This window comes from Chiloscyllium punctatum, chromosome 14 (genome assembly GCF_047496795.1).
Source record: "Chiloscyllium punctatum isolate Juve2018m chromosome 14, sChiPun1.3, whole genome shotgun sequence".
In the NCBI taxonomy this organism is placed as follows: Eukaryota; Metazoa; Chordata; class Chondrichthyes; order Orectolobiformes; family Hemiscylliidae; genus Chiloscyllium; species Chiloscyllium punctatum.
The window spans coordinates 12,262,442-12,284,241 of record NC_092752.1 but is presented as its reverse complement, the minus strand read 5'-3'; the positions used below and the strand labels follow the sequence as shown (position 1 = coordinate 12,284,241).

General features: G+C 42.4%; 1 protein-coding gene across 3 annotated transcripts in view; it reads left to right on the top strand.

Annotated features, from left to right (window-relative positions):
• tbck (TBC1 domain containing kinase) overlaps positions 1–21,800 on the top strand; it is a 195,960-nt gene that overhangs the window by 114,743 nt on the left and 59,417 nt on the right. For all 3 annotated transcript variants that reach the window (XM_072583896.1, XM_072583894.1, XM_072583895.1), the window contains one exon: positions 21,427–21,602. In XM_072583896.1, the coding sequence (XP_072439997.1) occupies positions 21,427–21,602 (176 nt within the window). The remainder of the gene's footprint in view (positions 1–21,426; positions 21,603–21,800) is intronic.

Genomic DNA, 21,800 nt, shown 5'->3' with positions numbered 1-21,800 from the left:
CACTTTCAAGAACCTGCACTCCAAGGTCTCTTTATTTAGCAACACTCCCCAGAACCTTCCCATTAAGTGTATAAGTGCTGCCTTGATTTGCCTTTCCAAAATGCAGCACCTCACATTAATCTAAATTAAACTCCATCTGCCACTCCTCAGCCCATTGGCCCATCTGATCAAGATCCCGTTGTAATCTGAGGTACTTTGCTTGCTGCTGAGAATATCACTCTGTTCACCCTTTCCCACTTCGGAATTTAGCTCCTGCCACTGTTAGCTGGCTAGTGCTGTAGTATTGGAGGTTTCAGTGACGGTTAGGCATTTGCAATGCTTTGGATGCTCTGACAGTTTTCGAACCATAAGCAACAGGGTGGAAACCCTGTCACTAGGTAAGCTTGAACTGAAGAACTTTTCTTCGTACACTTTGGTGGTATGAGTGTTTCCATAACAACCTCTCTCCTCCTCACTGCCCACATTGATGTAATGTTGTATTGTTGTGGAAACGTACTTTTAATGAACAATCTCATGGTATTGGAATGTTGCATGGTGAGGTGTCAATAAGCTTCACATCTATGTCCCAGCTACCATAGACTGTGTTCAGACTGCTTTCATTCTCTCTTTCCCCTCATCAGGGATTGTAAGTGTATAGTCTAAAGTGCCTTTCTCCAAATCACTGCTTCTCTTTTTAATAGTCACTCGGCAATGTGCTGTGAAATGTATGAGACACTCATAAACCAAGGTAGAAGTGATCAGTAAATGTTTTGCTTTTTAACCCATGTTTGTTCAGATGTTGCTCCTCATCTTTGGTACAAGTGTCAGTATTTCACACACAGCAATCACAGGCACTAGGTACAGACTAAAGTTCTCTCTACCTTTGCCAGATTGATGAGTTAATAGAACTCGCATTTCAGAAGAAGTGCAGTTAATGCATCAATGCGAACTTGTCTACTTAACTACGAAGAGGGTTAATATGTAATAATTTCCAGTTTATGGGGTGGCTGGTTATCAGGTTGGGATTGTCAGCAACTCATTAGTACATTGTTGGGCACTTGCATTTTTTCCATTTGTGCTGGATTTGTCAGTGTGGGAAAAGGTCTGCCATCCGGCCTACCCATAGTAGGCCCATACAGAACATAGGAAAGCAAACTTGGCCAAACTATACCAGAAACACCCAGAATGCCTCAGCAGTGACCAAATAGGCTGACCAGTGCAACCAGACAGAACTATAGTCACTCACAGACAAGGGGATACACTTCCCATAACACACTAACATTACCCGGTCAACACAAAGCCCCGAGGGCAGTCTCATACCACAGCAATACCAAAGCCACACAAAGGACAGGTCAGACAGAGAGGCACCAAAGGACCTCACTCCCAGAACAGGAACAATGGAAGCACCTTACTGTTTCAAAAGAGACATTCTCACCTACCAGCAAAGAGAGCTGGAATCTCCTGATTCCATCAAGAACTCATTGATACTGTCAGGAGTTACATCGCATCAGGACATTCGTCCAATAACTTTTTTTAATTATCATCATTTTGTAACTGGATTACTTAATTTCCAAATACGTTGTATCTTTCCCCATTTTAATTATTCTTATTGTACAAGATTCCTATAAAACATGGCTTCATCCCCAGCTTGAGGAAAGGAATTCTCAGCTACCTAGACAGACTGAGCTGTTTCAGCTTAGTCAATTTCTGTTCTGCGATATTGCCGCGCTAATAAACTGTTCATTAATTTCACTTTCAAGTGTGCTTTGTGATCTCTAATTTATTGGTCTAATTTCTCTGACAGTTAGTTAACTGTAGAAACAAGCCTACCAACCCCATGACACACCTCTCCTTAACTGTATGAAACATTAAAAGGTGGCCAGGACTTTAAATGTTTTTACTGTCTCAGTGATATTCCAAATCAGTGATATTTGAGGTATTATTAAAGTTGTAATATACCTGAAGTCACTTCCCTTTCCATACCAAAAACCTTTTCCACGGTGCCAAATGCACCGCCTTTTAAAGTGAGCAAGTGCCACAGTGCCTGCCATGTAACTTTTAATAATTTCTTATTAAAAGTGTGCTTTGCGAAGCCTGGGTTTTTCCATTCATTTTTGTTATATGCAGCAGAATTGAACTGAAGGACTGTAGTAGGTCTCAGGTCACTGAGGTTCTGGGTTTAATCTGGGTTTAATAAAAGTGTGTGGCTTAAATTTTTAATTCTTGAGCCTCTCCTTGGTGGGTTTTTCTGCTCGAGGGACCTGAGCTCAGTTTATGTTAGGATAAACATGTTTCCCTTCGGATATGGTATTAAACTGAGCTGCTGCTTTCCTGTCTTGGCGGCCTGATAAAGATCTTGCACCAAATGTGGTGGTAATCACAATCCTGTGAGTGTGACATGCTATCCCCAGGAGAGAGCTCCAGCCACGAGCCTGTCGGGTTTCATTCTTTTGATTAAAATGCAATAAAATCTTGACTTGTATCTTTGTGTCTCACTTTTTAAAAAAACAAACACAACACTTTATATCGGAAGATATGAACTGGTTGACCAGAGGACCTTGCAGAGGTCTCAGATGGGAAAGGTAATAATGGAAGCAGAAGCAGGCTAATTAATTTAAAAGCAGTTCTGAAACCTCTTTGTCAGCCTCCCTGCACCAGCCTGTCTCCTCCCCCACTTCCATTGAAGCCAAGTGTTCCACTCAAGGCACTAACTATGATGTTATTTAGCTTCTCCATAGACTTCTCATTACCACTTATTATTTTGTGCTCTGTGCTTCTTGTGATAAAACGTTGAATTCTATAAGCTTTTGTTATGTCGCCTTAGCAACCTAAATTCTTCCTCTGTTGCCCTAAATCTCTTTCTTGTTCCATATCACTGAGGCTACTTCCATTCTGTGTTTGATTACTACCATTCTTTTTAATTAAGTGCATCCTGTAACAGCATCCAATTATTGATGCGCTCAATGAACACAGTTATGCTGTAATTATGTAAGGTCCTGCTCAGATCACACCATGTGTAATGTGAGCAATTCTGGGCACTGCACTTTAGGAATGATATTTGGTCTTGGTGGAGGTACAGCATAGTTCTTAATAAAAAATATTTGAGAGAGTTCTCGAGTTTTGACCCCATGGCAATGAAGGAGGGATGATTTAGTTGCAAGTAAGAATGGTGTGTGGATTGGCGGGGAATGTGTAGTTCGAGGGGAATGTAAAGTTCTAGGTGGTAGAGGTCATAGACTTGAAAGGTGCTGTCAAAAGAGTCTGTAGTGCATCTTGTAGATTGTATGCCTCGCTGCCACTGTGCATCAATGCTGGAAAGGATGGATGGGGTGTGATCAAGCTAGCAGCTTTGTCCTGGATCATATTGTGTTCTTGGATGTCGTTGGAGCTGCATCCATCCAGGCAAGTGGAGAGTTTTCCAACACTCACCTGGCTTGAGTCTTAGATGATGCTCAGGCAGTCAGGTGACAGGATGAGAGTTACTTGCTACAAATTTCCCAGACTCCTGCCTGCTTTTGTAGCCAATTTTTCGACATAGCAAGTCCAGTTCTGCTTCCAGTCAGAGCTAACCCCTGTTAACAGGGGGAGATTAAGCAAGTGGTAATGCCACTGAATGCCAAGAGATGGTTAAATTGTCACTTGTTGGAGATGGTCATTGCTTGGCACTAGTGCGGTATGAATGTTACTTGCCCCTCATTATCCCAAGGTTGGATATTGTCCAAATCTTGCTGCATTTGAACATGAGCTGCTTCAGTATCTGAGGAGTTGGGGGATGGTGCTGAACAGTGTGCAACCATCAGCGATCCATACCCATTGCTGTCATTACGATGAACGGAAGGGCAGATATTTCTTCATTGAAGAAGGTTGAGCCAAGGAAACAACTTTATTCATTTAAAATGAATTAATCTGGAGGTACTGGCTGCTTTGTGCTGGACTTGTTAGCTCTATCTCTCCACCTCAGAGGCTCCCTGCCTTCATTCCTGACGAAGGGCTTTTGCCCAAAATTTCGATTTTCCTGCTCCTCAGATGCTGCCTGACCTGCTGTGCTTTTCTAGCACCACTCTAATCTTGTTAGCTGTTTTGCTGTTTGTGTGTCAGTCTATTCCCTTTGCGAAACTTGATGCCACCATCAGCATCTCCCCACCCAAGGCCTGGGTTGGGCCCTAACCGTCTGTTGCCCAAAATGCTCAACTTGAAATCCACCAAAATATAAAATCTAGCATGGCCTCACTTCCCTAAGCTGATGCTTTTGAGAGAGTGTACCTGTATTTTAATGTTGCTTTTGCTGCCATGTTGTTTCATATTGTAAAGTGTGTTTCTGAATAAACTGAATTGAGGATTTGTTTTATTGTTATGGAGAGTTAAAGGTGCATGTATTTCTCTAAGTGGATTATAAATGAATATCCACATTGTGACTAGAACCTTCCTCTACAAACCAATGACATAGTTGTCTGATCCTTTACTGACACCAACTGTACATTTGCTCACTGTGAAGGGGAATAGTGTTAGTGCAGCTGCTGCTTGTGAAAAGAATGCTGTACAAGTTCCGAACAACTTAATGAAACAAAAAAAGCAAGAGATGTTTTGGCCAGAATGTTTTTATAGTTTCTCTCTTTCACAGAGGCCATGCTGCGTTGAGTTTGAAAATCATTTGGATTCATTATTCTTCCCTATTTTTCTTCATACTGTCAAATGAAGTTAAGGATGGAAATGATTTAAAAGAAAATTTCTGAAGACCTTTGTACTCCATGGATACCACCCTGGGGGTCAGGAGCGTGGAGGATCTCACCTTCCAGGTGGGATGACCTTGCCTTATGGGAGGGCAAAGTAATCAAGCCATCTCGACAGAGATTGAGGCAGTTGGGTGGCTGGTATTTGTTTCCATGGGACTGTCCTTACCTTGAAGATAGGGATGGATGTGGTGTGCCTTTCAATGTGGAGAGAGACCTTGCTTCCAGAGGGCTAGTTCCAACTTTCCAGGGTTACTGGACCAAATCTGTGACAGAGACACCAGCAGCAGAACATCCGGGGGAGTGGCAGCTGAGGAAAGAACAATAACAATGGCAAGAGGTGACTCTTAACTGGTGCAGACAATATGAGCTGTTGCTCTTCAGGTGAAGAGAACTACAGCAGCACTTTGAGAAGAGGAGGCAAAGCTCCACACAGCTGGAGGAGGAGATGCCTGAGCCCTAAAACATTGGAGACAGCAAAGAGGCCAGTGCACCCCAGCCACAAAGTGAAGAGGCCAGTTCACTCCAACTCCAGGAGCAACAGTATCCCTGAACTAATGGAAAGGACATTGTTAGCAGATAGCAGTTCATGCCTTGCCCCTTGCATGAACACACCTGGACTGAACCGTCCTAATAGAACAGACGAAAATGGTTTCATCATCCTAAGGGGGTAGTGTTCCAATGTATTAGCAGTCCTTGTCCTTCTAGATGGTAGTGATTGTAGATTTGGAAGGTGCTGTCTAAGGAGCCTTGGTAAATTTCTGTAATGTACCTCGTGGATGGTACACACTGCTGGTACTAATGTTGTTCGAGGGAGTGAACATGGATGTGATGCCTATCAAGCAGGCTGCTTTGTTCTGGATGTGTCCAACTTCTTGAGAGTTGTTGGAGCTGCAGTCACCCAGGCAAATGGTGAGTATTCCATCGCCTTCCTGACTTCATACCTTGTAGATGATGGACATGCTTGAGGAAGTAGGGAATTAGCTCTGGTGGCAGAATTCCCAGCTTCTTTCCTATTGTTATAGTCACTGTGTTTATATGGCTAATCCAGTTCAGTTTCTAGTCAATGGTAACCTCCCAGGATATTGATGATAGGGGAATCAATGACGGTAATGTCATTTAATGTCAAGGAACAATGGCTAGATTCTCTCTTGTCGGCAATGTTCATTGCCTGGTATGTCTATGGCATGAACTTCACTTAATTAATTGCACACCACAGTTCAAAACAATGACTGCCTGGCCATTCTTTAGCAGCTCCTGCCACTGCTTGAGAAATCCAGGTCAGTCATTTGAGCAGTGACTTTTACTGCATCATTGATGTTGTTGTTTGATCTGGTAGGACTGACAGTGAACTGGAGGCCGAAGCCAAGTCCAGACTTCTGATGGAAACAGTAGAGATGCTAAGCTACACGTTGTCCTCAGCAATGCTGTAAATGGAGTGCAGCGTAGCTCTGCCTGGTTGAGTCTAGACTGGTCCGTCCATTCCAGGGGAGACCTTTTGTTTGTGTCCTATGCGTTCACAGCGAGCTCCACCAATGTCAAGCCAGTGCTCTTCTCTAACTGCTATCTCCTACTGACTGCCACCTACAGGTAGACCAGAGGAGTGACAGGAGTTGGTGAAAGTTGAATGTGAGTTTGCTGACCCCAGCAAACATTGAGGAACTCAACAGGTTTCTTTCGAAGTTTGGAGAAATGTGAAACGCATCTTTAATTCCAGCTGAAGAGTCAGAAAAATAAAAGCAAGGCAGAAACGCAAAGGTTCTTCATCATCAAAGCAGAAGGTGAGAGAGAGCAGCAGAGAAATGTCCCAAATTCCAAAAAGTATGCAGGATCTACTATGGCTGCCATCGATGGGGGTTATAACTAAGACTTCCAAGAGGTGAGGAACCATTAAACCTCATTCATTTTCTTCAAGTCTTCTAAGAACATCTTCCAGTCCAGAGACTACTCTGTGGAGCAGGATAAGGGGTGCTCGCACTTCTCTTTCTCTAAGATATACAGTGAGAGCTGTGATCAGCAGCATGAAGGAAGAAAATAGCTCAGACATGTCTTTGCAGCCTGACATTGAGATCAGCAAATCTCATTATGCTGGACTGTATGACATGAAGTCCACACACAGCACCCAATCACAGGTGGTTTAAGCAATTATTATAAGGGATAGTCTGGGCAAACTATATATTCTGGATGATTAAGATCTGATCTGTCATCTAACTGATTAAAATCCTCTCATCCTTTGATAAGATTAAAACTCTTGGATGTTTTGGGAAACATGAAGATGGCAGCGATTCTGTAGAACTGCTGTGGACAGCTCTGCCTAACAGCCAAGGCATACTGGTGTTTTTTTGCCATCCCTGGCCAATTTATGTGTGTGGAATTGTTAGTATCTGGGAGTGGGAAGAATGCCAAAGGGAAAAGGAGTGAGCAAACAGCAGTAGGGAGGATACTCCCCTGCAGCACCAGGCACACCAGAAACTGCAGCAGCAGCCTCTCCTGAACCTGACAGACTCACAGGAATTGGCTGCAACGATGGAGAGATTTACCTTGAAAGTTGGGGCTGCGATTGAGGAGATCCGTGGGGAGATTTGTGCCCAGGTCCAACCTATTGCATCCATGCTGCAGAAGCATGAGCAGGAGATCCAGGGCCTCGAAGAGAGGCTGGAGGAGGTGGAGGGTCGAACTAAGGCCTCAGAAGTTGCGATGGCGTCCTCATCCAGTCGGATCCCAGGTGCTGGAGCGAGAGGCGCGGGCCTTGTGAGACCGTATCAACGACCTCAAAAATCGAGGTCGGAGGATAAATCTCTGAATTGTTGGGCTCCCTGAAGATGAGGAAGGTGAGCAGCCAGTGAGCTTCTTTGAAAGCTGGCTGCCGAAGTTTTTGGGCTTTCACATCGAGTCCAGCAGGCTACAGATCGAAAGGGCATATCGGGTTACAGTGCACAGGTCAGGGCCGGTGCAGTGCCCCTGCTTGGTCCTAGTGCACTTCCATTTATATAAGGACAAGCAAAAGGTCATAGAAGCTTCCAGATCCCTGGGAAAAGATCCACAGGCACTACTGTATAAGGGGTCAAAAATCATGTTTTTCCAGGATTTCTCTGCAGTTGTGATTCGAAAGAGGAAGTCCTTCGATGAAGTTAAAAAGAGGCTGAGGAACCTGAGCATCCAGTGCTCCATGAGATACCCTGCAGTGCTTCGTTTCAGCCACGAGGTTTATACATTTGACTCAGCGGATAAGGCGAAAAACTTTGTAGACACTTCAAAGTAGACGGATTGGCCTGAAGAATACGGTTAAAGTTTGTTCTCTTTTCTATCTTTCCCCATGTTTTTCCTTTTTTTTAAATTTCTTTCTTTCTCCCTAATAATTTCCTTTTTGGAAAGGGGGCAAAAGACTTTGGAATAAGTTGTTCCTTTTTTTCTAAGAACTGGATTTTCTGATGGAAAATTTTGTGGATGTTCTTTGTTGTCTCTCCCTTTTTTTTTGTTTGTTCTGTTTCTCTTTTAGTCACAAATAGGGGTGACATGAAGCCAGGGATAGATGGAGTGCTCATCCTGACTTGGTCTTTTTTCTGTTGGTTTAAGGTTGGGGCACAGTCCGGGTTTGAAGAAGCTGTGAAGGAGGGGATGGGCAGGGTAAGTGCCCCCCGATGGGCAGGGGGAATAGTCTTCCATTTAAGGTTTTATATTTGTTTTTGTTTTGTAGTTTTTTGGTAGTAATAGTTGTTTATAGTTATAATTATGCTATGATAGACTGCTAAGGCCTTTGCTAGGGGATTAGCTATTTCCTATTTGGCTAGCCGGAAATGACAGAAGGAGGAACAGCAGCGTCTACTTGAGATGCGGTTGAAAGCTGCCAAGCAGTACATTTTGCGCGGCCTTCAGTGACTAAGCTGCTGCGGATCACGGTCCTTGTGGTTGCCTTGAATTCAATACTGACACAAAACGCAAAGAAAGAACTTGCTTTTGCTGAGCAAAGGCTGATCGAATATGGGGATAGGTCAGGGGAGTATTTTAGCGTACCTGACTAGGAAACAGCCTGCTCCCCAAGCCATTACTGCAATCAGACACAGCGCAGGGGTCCTTACCTACGATGCTAAGAAGATTAATTAGGCTTTTCAGAGCTTTTACTCTGAATTGAATCGGTCTGAAGGTTGCGAGGACAGGAGGGGTAAAATGGAGACCTTTTTTAAGAACCTGGACCTCCCAGGGGTAACCTTGGAACAGGCCTCTCTCATTAATGCCCTTTTGACAGTTCAGGAAATACAGGAGGCGGCTAGGCAACTTCAGAGTGGAAAAGTGCCTGTCCCTGATGGTCTCCCGGGTGAGTTTTAAAAGGAGTTTATAGGGATTCTTTCAGGGCTGATGTTGGCGATGTACAATCACTCCTATATGCGTGAATGTTTATCACCATCTTTGAGAGAAACTAATATTTCTCTAATTCTTAAGAAGAGGAAGGTTCCTAAGGATTGTGCCTCATACAGGCCAATCTGTCTATTAAATTCAGATTTCAAGATTCTGTCCAAAATCCTGGCACTGAGATTGGAAAAGGGTGTTGCCCCATATTATTAATGAGGACAAGACAGGCTTTATAAGGGGCCATAGTTCCTCTAATAATACTAGAAGGTTGCTGAATGTGGTCCAAGTTTGTCAGCAATGATCGATTCAGGGTGATTTCCTTAGATGCAGAGAAAGCATTTGACCGGGTGGAATGTCCATATCTTTTTTATGTCTTAGAACAGTTTGCGTTGGGTTGGGTCTTTGCTCGGTCGGTGGAGGTTTTATATCACCACCCTCTCGCCGCGGTCATCACTAACAGGGTGAAGTCTGGGAGCTTTAGGATTGGTAGGGGTAGTCGGCGAGGCTGCCCCCCTGTCACCGTTGTTGTTTACGTTGGTGATAGAGCTGCTGGCAGAGGCCATTCGTCAGAACGTCCACATAACCGCTCCGGAAGTGGGATCGAGGGCTCACAAGATTACACTGTATGCAGAAGATGTCCTTCTGTTTTTATCGAACCCGATGACCTCTGTACCCCATTTGATACAATGTATTAATTCATTTGGGATATATCAGGATATAAGATTAACTTTGCAAAATTGGACGCTATGCCTTTGGGCAACCTTAAGGATGTGCCAGAAATTGAAGGTGACCCTAGGTTCCCTTTTAAGTGGTCACGGGCAGGGTTCCGATACCTAGGTTTTTTTTTATTACCCCCATGTTTGATCTGTTATTTCGGACTAACTTTGCTCACTTGCTTGACAATATTAGGCGAGATCTCCAGAGGTGGGAGGCTCTTCCAATTTCATGGTTGAGCTGAATATCTCTCATTAAGATGAATTTTCTGCCTCATTTTCTTTATCCCATGCTTATGCTCCCTATAATGTTTCCCAGGTCAACGCTGCGGAAGCTTATGGGGTGGTTTGGTTCCTTTGTCTGGCATCGTGGGCGGCACCTCATCAAACTTACTAAATTGCAGTTGCCTCCTGGAGGGGGAGGAGTTGTTTTCTCAGACATCAGGAGGTATCAATTGAGTTCCCTGCTGTCCTTTGTGATTGGTTAGGTAACGATCCAAACTCAATATGGCTGGATATTGAGGCCTCCCAGGCAAAGTGCCCTCTTGTTGTTCATTGATAAGATGAGGACAGTTATGGACCATTGCCAGAACCCCATTGTCATTAGTGTAGTCAAGGCATAGAGGGCAATGCGTCAGAGTGAGGGTTGTTTATCCAACACTTTGCCACTTACACCTATAGTTGGCATGCCAGGGTTCCAACCAGGAACGATGGACTCAGGGTTCAAAATATGGGCAGCGAGAGGAGTTTCTAGTTTGGGAGACTTGTTTGAGGAGGAGGTTATGATGTCTTTTGAGCAACTGAGCCGCAAGTACGGGTTGCCCAGCAGAGATTGTTTCCGTTTTTTTCAGGTTAGGGATTTCATCCAGAAGAAGACTACACTTCTCACTAAACCCTATAAGCCCGACACAGAGAGGTTGTTGCTACATTCCACAAACACCCTTTTGGCTAGTGCCCTCTATCGCAGGGGGCAGGGCCTGGCAGGATATTAACTGGTTATGTGAGATCTGGGAGCAAGAGCTGGGAGTGGAGATCTCTTCTGAAACATGGGAGGACATATGGGCAAATACTCAAGATCTCAACTTGTAATAGGACATGCGCTACGCAGATAAGAGTTCTGCGCAGGACTCATCTGGCACCAGACCGTCTGGCGAAGTTTAAAAAGGGGGCATCTTCAGTGTGCCCCAAATGTAAAGTAAGTGTAGGTATTCTTACCCATTGCTTCTGGACATGCCACAGGCTCCGTGTATATTGGAGCACTGTGGCGGGAGAGATAGGGAGGGTATTGAGGACTGAAGTCAAAGTAGACCCAATATCTCTCCTCTTAGGTCTACTGAATTTACCATCTTTAGACGGGCATGGGGAGAAACTATTAAATATTCTTGCATACTGTGCACGGAAGAATATTCTGATGAATTGGGTGTCTGAGAACCCGCCGGGCTTGCTGGGATGGCAGAAATTAATCATGGAACACATTCCCTTGGACTTTTTCACAAATATGGTGCACCACACAACAGACAATTTTTAAAAGACGTGGAAGCCCTACTTGAGTTATTTGGATATAAATTTGTCAGTTATCTTAACTAGGTTGTCTGTTTAACCAGGATGGTTAGATTTGTCAAACCCCTGGGCCCTGGTGGGGGGTCTCCCGAGTTAAAGCGGGTATATATACAATGCTCCCGTTCCTTTGTTTGGGAGCTTTGCCCCAAGCATAGCTGTTCTGTATTTTGTTTTTTTTTGGTTTTTTTTGCTTTTCTTTCTTTATTTTGGTGTTGCCTTGCACAGTGATAGGGTTTGTTTTGTATTAGAGGGTAGGTTAGTAGTTTTTTGTACTTTTTTTTCTTTTTATTATAATGGTATTTGTTATTGATTGTTTCAATAATTTTATGTGTTTGTAAAGTTAAAAAAGATTTGCCACTAAATATATTTACAAAAAAAACTCTTGAATGTTTTGGCTTATTGGCTGAGTTATATCAATCTCTATTGGATTCGATCATCTAGGACCCAGTAGAGGTGTACGAGAGTGTGCTTCTCATTGGCTGCATGTCCTTCATTAGCGGAAGGAAGAAAGGAAGGAAATTGATGGCCCATCTCACTCCTACAAAATCCTGACCAAGTTCCTCACCAATCAGATCAAACCTGATTATGGAGCTGGTATTTCACCCAAGCAGATCTGTGCTGTACCAGTCAGGAAGGTCTTCAGGAGTCCCTCAGTACTCAACAAAATCGCTGATGTGTGGGTCAGAGGCTGGGACATATGTCCCATCAATGTGGACCAGGAGAAGGCCTTTAACAGAATATTCTGAACCTACATGAGAGAGGGGATTGGGGAAACAATGTGTAATTAGGTACAGATGCTCTACACCAATATTGGTGATGCAGTTTCAATCAGTGGCTGATGAAATCTGGAGTCTGACATGGCTGCCATCTCTCCTGTGTCCTGTTTAAGTTGTGCAGAATTTTCAGCTGAGTCCATTGGGAGGTTCTGCAGCAAAAAGGGATGGTTGATCCTGTCAAATGGTGTCCTACACAAGCTGTCAAAGTCATTTAGCAGAGTACCTCATCACTAGAACTTACAAACAAGCACCAAGACAGGGTTCAGCTGGCCATGAGAAAGGACTTTCCCACCCAATCCTTCCTATATGGCCGGAGGCTCATCCCCTCCATGCACAGCCCTCAAAGTGATTGTGACTGTGGAGTATTGTTCACCTCTTAGTAAAATTCGCCTTTGCTAAGAAGATCAGAAGAAAGCCTGTTTTGTCAAGGTTCTGAGCAGCTCCAGACGGTGTGCTGTAATGGCTGTCCCCGGGATGTGCACTGAGAGAATCACCAACAGCAGCTGGAGGGCCATCACGTCAGTGAAAGACACTCTTTTGTTGTGCCCGAAACCTGCTGGTCTTCCACCACAGTCTTATCCTTGAGTGAATGTGGCAGACTGACACATTCCAAGGTCCAGGATTACGTGCTAAATGTAGACGAAAGGCTGAGGCACGATGGGGATTTGTCACTGTCCAAGGCATTTTAGCTGTTGTACCCTGAATATCTGGAAAGCATAGAACTCGTCAGGCTGTGCGCTTGACAAGGAATGTGCCCGATGAACATCATGGGTAGTGAAAATGTATCGAGGCAGCTCAGAGTGGCACATCAAGCAGAGACATAGTTTATCTCCAATGCACTTTCTGTAATTGTGGAATGTATATGGCAATGATTGAAACTAATGCTATCACACTGAGGCATGGAGCTTGGAGATAACTCAAATTGAAGTGTTTAAAATGTATCTTTACAAACTTTTTAAGACTGAAGTGTATTTTACAGAAAACAAGGGATGCTTTCATCTTCTGAGCAGTGAGATATTCTGACCTAATTAGTGGTGGTGATGGTGGGGGAGTGTGTGATGGAGGCCTGACCTGGAGAGGTTAATGTGACCTCGTCCCTTAACAGTGTGCATTTCAGATGGCTGGGCACCTTAATCACTCAGTTTAATATCAGTCAAGATGTGCCTGAATCAAAGCAAGGTTTGTCACCTAATTAGACTGAAATCATTTTGGACTACCATTTTGGACCTCCTGCCATTGTAAAGCTTAACTCCATGACAACTTTCAATTTTAGCCAGTTTGGCACGAAGCAAATGCCACATCACTTTTATAGTCTTTGAATCTCGGCTGTTCTGGATTAAATTCCGCACATGGTACCTTGTTTGTAATTAATGTGGTCACTGCATTTTCATAAGGATATTTAATATGCTATCACCACAGAAAATAACAATGATCAAGTTGTCAGGTTGCATATAATTTTAAAAGAAAGGATTATGTCTCAGTATCTCATCCATGTTGTAATCAGAATACACGTCTTAGACAGAGGCTGTTATATTTTCCATCAGTTCTCTGGTTACAGCTCAAAGTGATGCTCTGTGTCTCACATATTGTTGCTTTGATCTATTTTAGTGCACAGGCATGTGAGTAATCTACAGTTTGATTGTTGGCTTGTTGCACTGAAAGCATGTTTTAAGCAGATGTGGAGTTGTTTTGTCCTCTATTTTCACAACAGGTAGACAGCTTATTTGATTCACATACCTGCTTGTACATGAGATAGATTAAAATGCTTGACAGTTTGATGGGAAGCAAAGCTTTGGGAGACATTATTGGTGTTAATTTTGGGTTTGAGTAAGAAACTGCAGCTTTTAACTGCTGTGTTGTGCTGTTAAACGTACCAGAATAAATTAACCAGGCTATATATCATTTAACACTTAACAAGTGTTTCAAACTAGGACCAAAGGGAGATACAATGCCCTCCCTGCAGCACATGCTGCCCAATGTCTCATTAAAACACCAGCATTTGTCAGATACTTTCTACGATTTATCTTGTTAAACGGGCATCCTTGAGGTTTCGAGAAGTCTTCAGGAATTTTAGATTAGATTAGATTAGATTAGATTACTTACAGTGTGGAAACAGGCCCTTCGGCCCAACAAGTCCACACTGCCCCGCCGAAGCGCAACCCACACCATACCCCTACATTTACCCCTTACCTAACACTACGGGCAATTTAGCATGGCCAATTCACCTGACCTGCACATCTTTGTGACTGTGGGAGGAAACCGGAGCACCCGGAGGAAACCCACGCAGACACGGGGAGAACGTGCAAACTCCACACAGTCAGTCACCGGAGGTGGGAATTGAACCCGGGTCTCTGGCGCTGTGAGGCAGCAGTGCTAACCACTGTGCCACCGTGCCGCCCTAAGTTCCTTCACAATACAGGATTCGACAAAAGGGGCATTCAGTCTGCGCCACGACAGGTGCTGTGTGTTGTTTTAAAAATCCTAATGAATTATTTTTTAAAACAAATGACCCGACATGATCATTTCTTCACATTCCCATTCATACATGTTTGTGTCCAAAACTGAGTTTTTACAAAGTATTAAAAAATAAGACTTTTTAAATGGAATTTAACTTGGAGCTCCATTAGGATTCTGTGTAATGTGGACTTATTTTTAATGTTGGCAGTAAATTGCAGTTCTCCACCTCAATGGCAACATAACAGATGTGAACAATGTATTTATATTTTCTCATGAGAATAAAAGAGCCTTTATATCAAAGGTAGCATCTTGTATAATTAATTTTTCTTCTTTTCATTTTGAATGGGTATTGTCTTTTACCCCAGCCCAACTAAGTCCAACAGCTGGGGAACTTTCAGAAGCCAAGCATTCCAAGGCTTTTCAATGTAAGGTACCTATTAACCAATGGCCCAACCAGTTCATTAATGTTATTTGACTTATAGATTGTGTTTATATAATTAGAAGCACCATGATCTTCCTTTCAATAAATCACTGAATTAATAATGAGAAGACTAGATTCTGCCGGGTGAAGGTAAAGTTGCCATAATTTTACCAGGCATTAGCGCTGATCTCTCATTCGAGAGAACTGACTGGTGGTGAGTTTAACCTGAGGGTCACCATGCCTCAGGCAAGGGAGATGTTGGGAAGGAGAGTCCTTCTTGGTAACCTCAGCCAGTGCAGGGATTGAATTCATGCTGTTGGCATCACTCTGCATCGCAAACCAACCATCCAAACATTTGTTTCTTTAATTATATATTTTTAAACTTATCGCTTAATGTTAAGGTGTGTTTTAATTCTTCTGCTTTCCACATGATGTATTTCAGGCCAATGACACTCTGTATAATACTGGATCAGTGACCCTCAACTACCAGCATCAAAATATTAGATGATTAATGGAGTTGTTAATTCATGTAAATATATCTGTAATGCAATCTCGTTTGTGCAATTGTCTGTGCAATCACATGTTGGACTTATTATCCATTTCAGAACCCATCAAACTGGAGTTCAAACAAGTCATTCTCAATCCTAAAGAACTGCCTAAGAATAAGATCATCTAATCTGTAAATTTTATAATGCCAAGGCCTGAGAAAGCAAGTTTTATTCTTTACAAACAGTTTTCATTTTGCTTTGTGAACTCTTTTATTTCTCAACAATAAATTTTTCACCAATCTGGCGGAAGAAAAATGAAACTTCAGAGATCTTTGGAGAAATATATCATCTAAAATGTTGATGGTGTTGAGGGTAACATATGAGCATGGACAGAGGTTTGGCTAACCAAAACAAAATTGAAATTGGGACAGACAGGGGCATTTTCAGAATAGCAACACATAGCAAGGGATCAATGCTGGGTCCATAATTATTTGTAATAATTTTAAATGATTTGGATAATGGGGTTAAACGTGTAGTTGTCAAGGATGATACAGAATCTGTGTAGAAATATAGACAAGTTAAATGAGTGGATCAAAACCTGGCAGATATGAGACAATGTGAGTTTATACACTTTGGCAGGAAGAATAGAGGAGCTGAATATTATTTAAATGGAAGAACACTACTACATTACAGAGGGATTTGGACGTCCTTGTTAAAAATCATTTTTTAAAAACTAGCCTTCAAGTTCAAACAGGGAGATGGAGTTAATAGGAGAGGCAAATAGAATGTTGGTCATTATTCCAAAGAGATGGAGAATGAAAATAGAAAAAGTCTTGCTAAAACTACAAGGCGCTAGTTAGATCTGGAATACAATGAATAGATTTGATCCACTTATCGAAGAAAGATGTGCTGACATCGGAGGCAGTCCAGGGAAGGTTCACTAGGTGATCCAGGATGTGGAGAGACTTTTTCATGAGGATTCTAAGTTGGGCCTGTACTCACTGGAGTCCAGAAGAATGAGATGCAACTTTACTGAAACATAGAAAATTTGTAAGGGGTTTCAACATGGTGGGTGCTCAAAGTTTCTTTCCTCTTGTGGGAGACATTAGGACCAGAAGGCATAATTTTAAAGATGGAAAATTTTGTCTCTGAGGGTGGTGAATCTGTGCATTTTTTAAAAATAGAAATAGGCTGTTGAGGCAGAGGTATTCAAGGATGAGATGGATTTTAAATTCACACAGTGAATTAAGGGTTATGGTGAAAAGGCAGGAGCGTGAAGCTAAAGATAATCAGAGCAGCCATGATTTAACTGAACAGCAGTGAAGATAATGGTCCAAATGGACACCTCTTTGTCTCATGGTGTAGGCTTACTCATGATTCGGTTTCAGTTGCTCATCAGTAATTCGCAATATCATCATATCGCAATATCTGCAAGAACATCCGTAAGAGTACCCTTGCATTTATAAAGCACCTTTTGTGAGATTTTGGATCATCCAAACTGCTTTAATAGTCATGAATCATTCCTTGAGGTATCACAATGTTGGAAACATAGTAGTTATTTGAACACAGGTTCCAAAATGAGACTCAGCCTAATAGGTTGTTTTTTTTTCCACTTTTAATTATTGCAAAAGTCAGTCACTGAATCTACACACAAGAGGTACAATAGACTTTGAACAGAAGCATATAAAAGTTTACAGAATTATGCTATTTTAAAACTGTTTTGTTACCAATATCGGAAAGAAAGATTCAACCCTTTTCGTCCAATAATAACCTTATAGACACCCAGACCATAATGGAGGGCCATTCCTGTCCTCACACTAAAGCTCATTGTTCAGCAAGACTGTAACCAGCCTTCTAACTGAATGGTCACCTCATCTTCCCGGAATTTCACTCTCCCAGTGTTTCAATATGAGTAATTGTGGCATTTTTTTTATATATGCTGCACCTTCCAGGTGGTTTATGGTGCAGATAGTCAACAGTGATTCATTTTAAATAAAATTATTATTGCTGTTTCTTTAAATTATAGAACTGAATCTGTCATTTTGAATATTTGGCCATGTTTGATTGTAAACAGATTTTAAGAGAAAGTAATAATAATACTCCAAGAGCACAGTAGCTTGTGCCCTTACAATAGCGGTGGCATTTATATACCTGCAATTTCTCCACAATGAGTTCAATACTTAAATGAAAGTACAAAACCAGAAAAGTAGGTTTGTCTATTAATTGGACGCATGGTTTCTTATCGTAATAAGTTTATGGAATTTGGGAGCTGATCCCCATTATAGCATTGACCATTTTTAAAAAAATTATTCATGGGATGTGGGTGTCGCTGGCTGGTTAGCACTTATTGCCCAGAAGACAGGTAAAAGTCAGACACGTTTTGGGTCAGGAATCGCATGTAGGCCAGGCTAGGTAAAGATGACAGGTTTCACCCCCTGAAGAGCATTAGTGAACCAAATGGGTTTTTACAACAATAAACATGTGGTCACCATTAGGCTAGCTTTTTATTGAATTCAAATTTGACCATCTCATGTAGTGGGATATGAACTCATGTCCCCAGACATTAGTCTGGGACTCTGAGTTATTAGTCTAATGACCTAGCTACAAAGTGACCACCTCCCCTACCTGAGCACGTTGAGCGACTTAAGCAGGGATTTCAAGGGAGGTCGGGGAGGAGGATAATTTCATGTACGAGGAAATAAGGAAGAGGAAAATGAGTTTTATTGCAAGCAAAAGACACAATGGAGTGACTTGGGCAAACAATTTTGTTTTGTCCAAATGTCTGGCAAATAGTCATTGAGTTTAGCTGGTTGGCAAGGAAATACAAATCCCAGCAAAGCACTTTGCTGCAATTGTACATGGACTCACCTTTCACAGCGATAGCATGAAATGTCAGTAGAGGATTAAGAAAGAAAAATCAGTGACGTCTTCTTGGCATTAATACCTTTGACCTTTGAAGAATTATTACGGAGTTCTGTGAATTGCATTGAGATCTTGGAAAGATCAGTACTCTTTTGTGTGTGTTATGTTCTGAGTGAATGAATGAATGAAAGTACAGTCATCTCACATTTGTGTTTGGTAATCAAGATTAATCAAGCTGCAGCTGGGATAACACTGATCTTGTGACTGAGACATATAAGATTGTTCTTTCGATTCAGGGCTTAGGTGTAGGTATTTGTGTCAATGCTATTGCCTTTGGTGAAGTAGCTTTGTTTTTTACCTCATTGATTATCGTTTTAAGTGAGTACAATTGAATTCAACCATGGATGAGAAAGGAGACAGCGAGTGAGGGCCCTGCATTATCAAGTGAAAAGTTAAAACAAACCAACATTAGAATGATCAGAAGCCAGAGGTCATTGTGATGATGAAAGACCATGCAGGGCGTTAATGTAGGCTGTTCACCTACCTGACATTTGTATGCATTTGCACTCTGCTTTTCCACTTTACATTTGTATGTTAACGTTCAGAGTAGAAGCTGCTTTGCCACAATTGCAGTCTGATGATTCTGCTATCTGCTTAGTGGAGCTGCTTCAGCACCACTACTGGTAGAGTGTGCAATTACAACGGATATATTTAAATAACTAATTTTACATTAGAAATATGGGTACAGTCACTTTTAATGAAATACGTTTTAAACAAAATAGAATGCTTGAATATTAAAGGGGGAATAGTATTACATGTGCAAGCCCTGGTCCAATTATCCCCTGACTTACTATTTTCTTTAATGTCATAGAGTCATAGAGACGTACAGCACAGAAATAGACTCTTCGGTCGAACTCGTCCATCCCAACCAGATATCCTAAATTAATCCAGTCCCATTTGCCAGCACTTGGCCCATATCCCTCTAAACCCTTCCTATTATTCATATATTCATCCAGATGCCTTTTAAGTGTTGTAATTGTGCCAGAATCCTCCACTCCCTCTAGCAGCTCATTCCACACATGGACCACTGTCTGCATTAAAAAGTTGCCCCTTAGGTCCCTTTTAAATCTTTCCACTCTCACCCTAAACCTCTGCCCTCTAGATTTGGACAACCCCACCTGAGGAAAAGACATAGTGAATAGTACATTTTGGGCGTGTCTCTTCATGTGTAACACCACTTAAGATTGATGCAAGATCTAGCACATTTTTTTTCTTCAACTCATGCCGATGTTCTAACCTGTATATAGTCTTTTCATCACATGATTTGATTAGATTACTTAGTGTGGAAACAGGCCCTTTGGCCCAACAAGTCCACACCGAACCACCGAAGCGCAACCCACCCAGACCCTTACCCCTGCCCCTAATACTACGGGCAATTTAACATGGCCAATTCACCTAACCTGCACATTTTTGGACTGTGGGAGGAAACTGGAGCACCTGGAGGAAACCCACGCAGACACTGGGAGAATGTGCAAACTCCCCACAGTCAGTCGCCTGAGGCAGGAATTGAACCCAGGTCTCTGGCGCTGTGAGGCAGCAGTGCTAACCACTCTGCCACTGTGCCGCCCACGGCAGGTGCCAGAGGACTGCAGGATCCCATTGTGGTTTCATACTCAAGGGGGACCAAGCGATAAACCAGGAAACTGCAGGCCAACCAACCTTTCCTCCGAGGTAGGGAAACTTTTGGGAGCAATTTTGAGGGACTGAATTAATCTGCAGTTGGAAAAACAGGGATCAGTCAGTCAGCATGGTTTTGTTAAGTGGAGGGCATGCCTGACCAAGTTGGTTGAAAGAGTGATTAGATATATAGTTGAGAGCAATGCATTCAGTGTCGTCTACATGGACTTCAGGAAAACTTTTGATAAGATCCCACATGGGGGACTGATAGTGAAAGTAAAAGCCCATGGAATCCAAGGGAATTTGGCAAACTGGATTCAGAATTGGCTCGTGGCATGAAGCAGCAATTGATGGTCTAGAGATGTTTGTTTGATTGGAAGCCTCTGTCTGGGATTCCACAGAGTTCAGAGTTAGGGCCCTTGCTATTTGTGGTATATAAGCAAATTAGACTTGAATGTAGGAGGGTTGAGTAAATTTGCAGTTGTAAAGTTGAGAACTATACAAAAATTGGTAGGGTGGTAAATAGTGAACAGTATAGCTTTCAGATACAAGACGATATAGAAAGGCTGGTCCAATGGATTGATCAGTGGCAGATAGAATTCAATGTAGATATATGTGAGGTGATGACTTGGACAGAACAAATAAGGCAAGAGAATGCACAATAAATAGTAGGATCCTGGGAAGCACCAAGGATCAGAGGGACCTTAGAGTGCATGTTCCACCGGTCCTTTAAAATAGTGGGACAGGTGGCTAAAGTGGTTAAGAAGGCATACGCAATACTTGTTTTTGTTAGCTGAGGCACAGAGTTTACAAGCAGGGAGATTATGCTGGAAATGCATAATAAGTTGGTCTGGCCACTGTTAGAGTATTAGATTAGATTACTTAGTGTGGAAACAGACCCTTCAGCCCAACAAGTCCACACTGACCCGCCGAAGCGCACCCACCCAGACCCATTCCCGTACATTTACCCCTGCACCTAACACTACGGGCAATTTAGCATGGGCAGTTCACCTAACCTGCACATTTTTGGTCTGTGGTAGGAAACCCACGCAGACACGGGGCGAATGTGCAAACTCCACACAGTCGCCTGAGGAGTATTGTGTGCAGTTCTGAGTGTTCCATTGATGGTCGGTGCAAATAACTGAAAAATCAAAACAATGTTGGAATTGGTTACAGTACATTTGTGAAACTTTTCTGTTGAGTAGAAAAAAATAATTTATTTTTAACTGACCTGTTTCGACACCTTTGTGCATTCAAACCTGAAGCTTCTGACTTTGAGGTCTCCATACAACCACCTTGGGGCAAGAGATATTCCTACCCCATACCCCCACCACTACATTGATTGGGTGTAGCTGTAAATGCCTATCTCAATCTACTTTCCAAATCAAATTCTCTCTCTCTCTCTCTCTCTAGTCTCGTGAGTCCATTCGATTAAATGAACTGAAGACTGAAGTATCACCACGGATTTCTGCAGAGGATCTAATTGATCTTTGTGAATTGTCGGGACCCACAAGCTCCAAGATGCCCACCAAAAAGACAAAATCGGGGAAGCCTAAACTTCTGGTGGTGGATATTCGCAGCAATGAGGAGTATCCTTTCAATTTGTATAAATTTCCTAATCTTCCCATTTATTTTAGGATTGCTCATCAGAATGAGATGTTAAAATGAAAATAAACAATCTTGCATGTTTCCGGTACCTAGATTATTCAAAGATTATTCATGGACGATTAATTACTTTTCAAATATGGTCGTGGTTGCACTATTTGCAAATATACCAAATTCGTTCA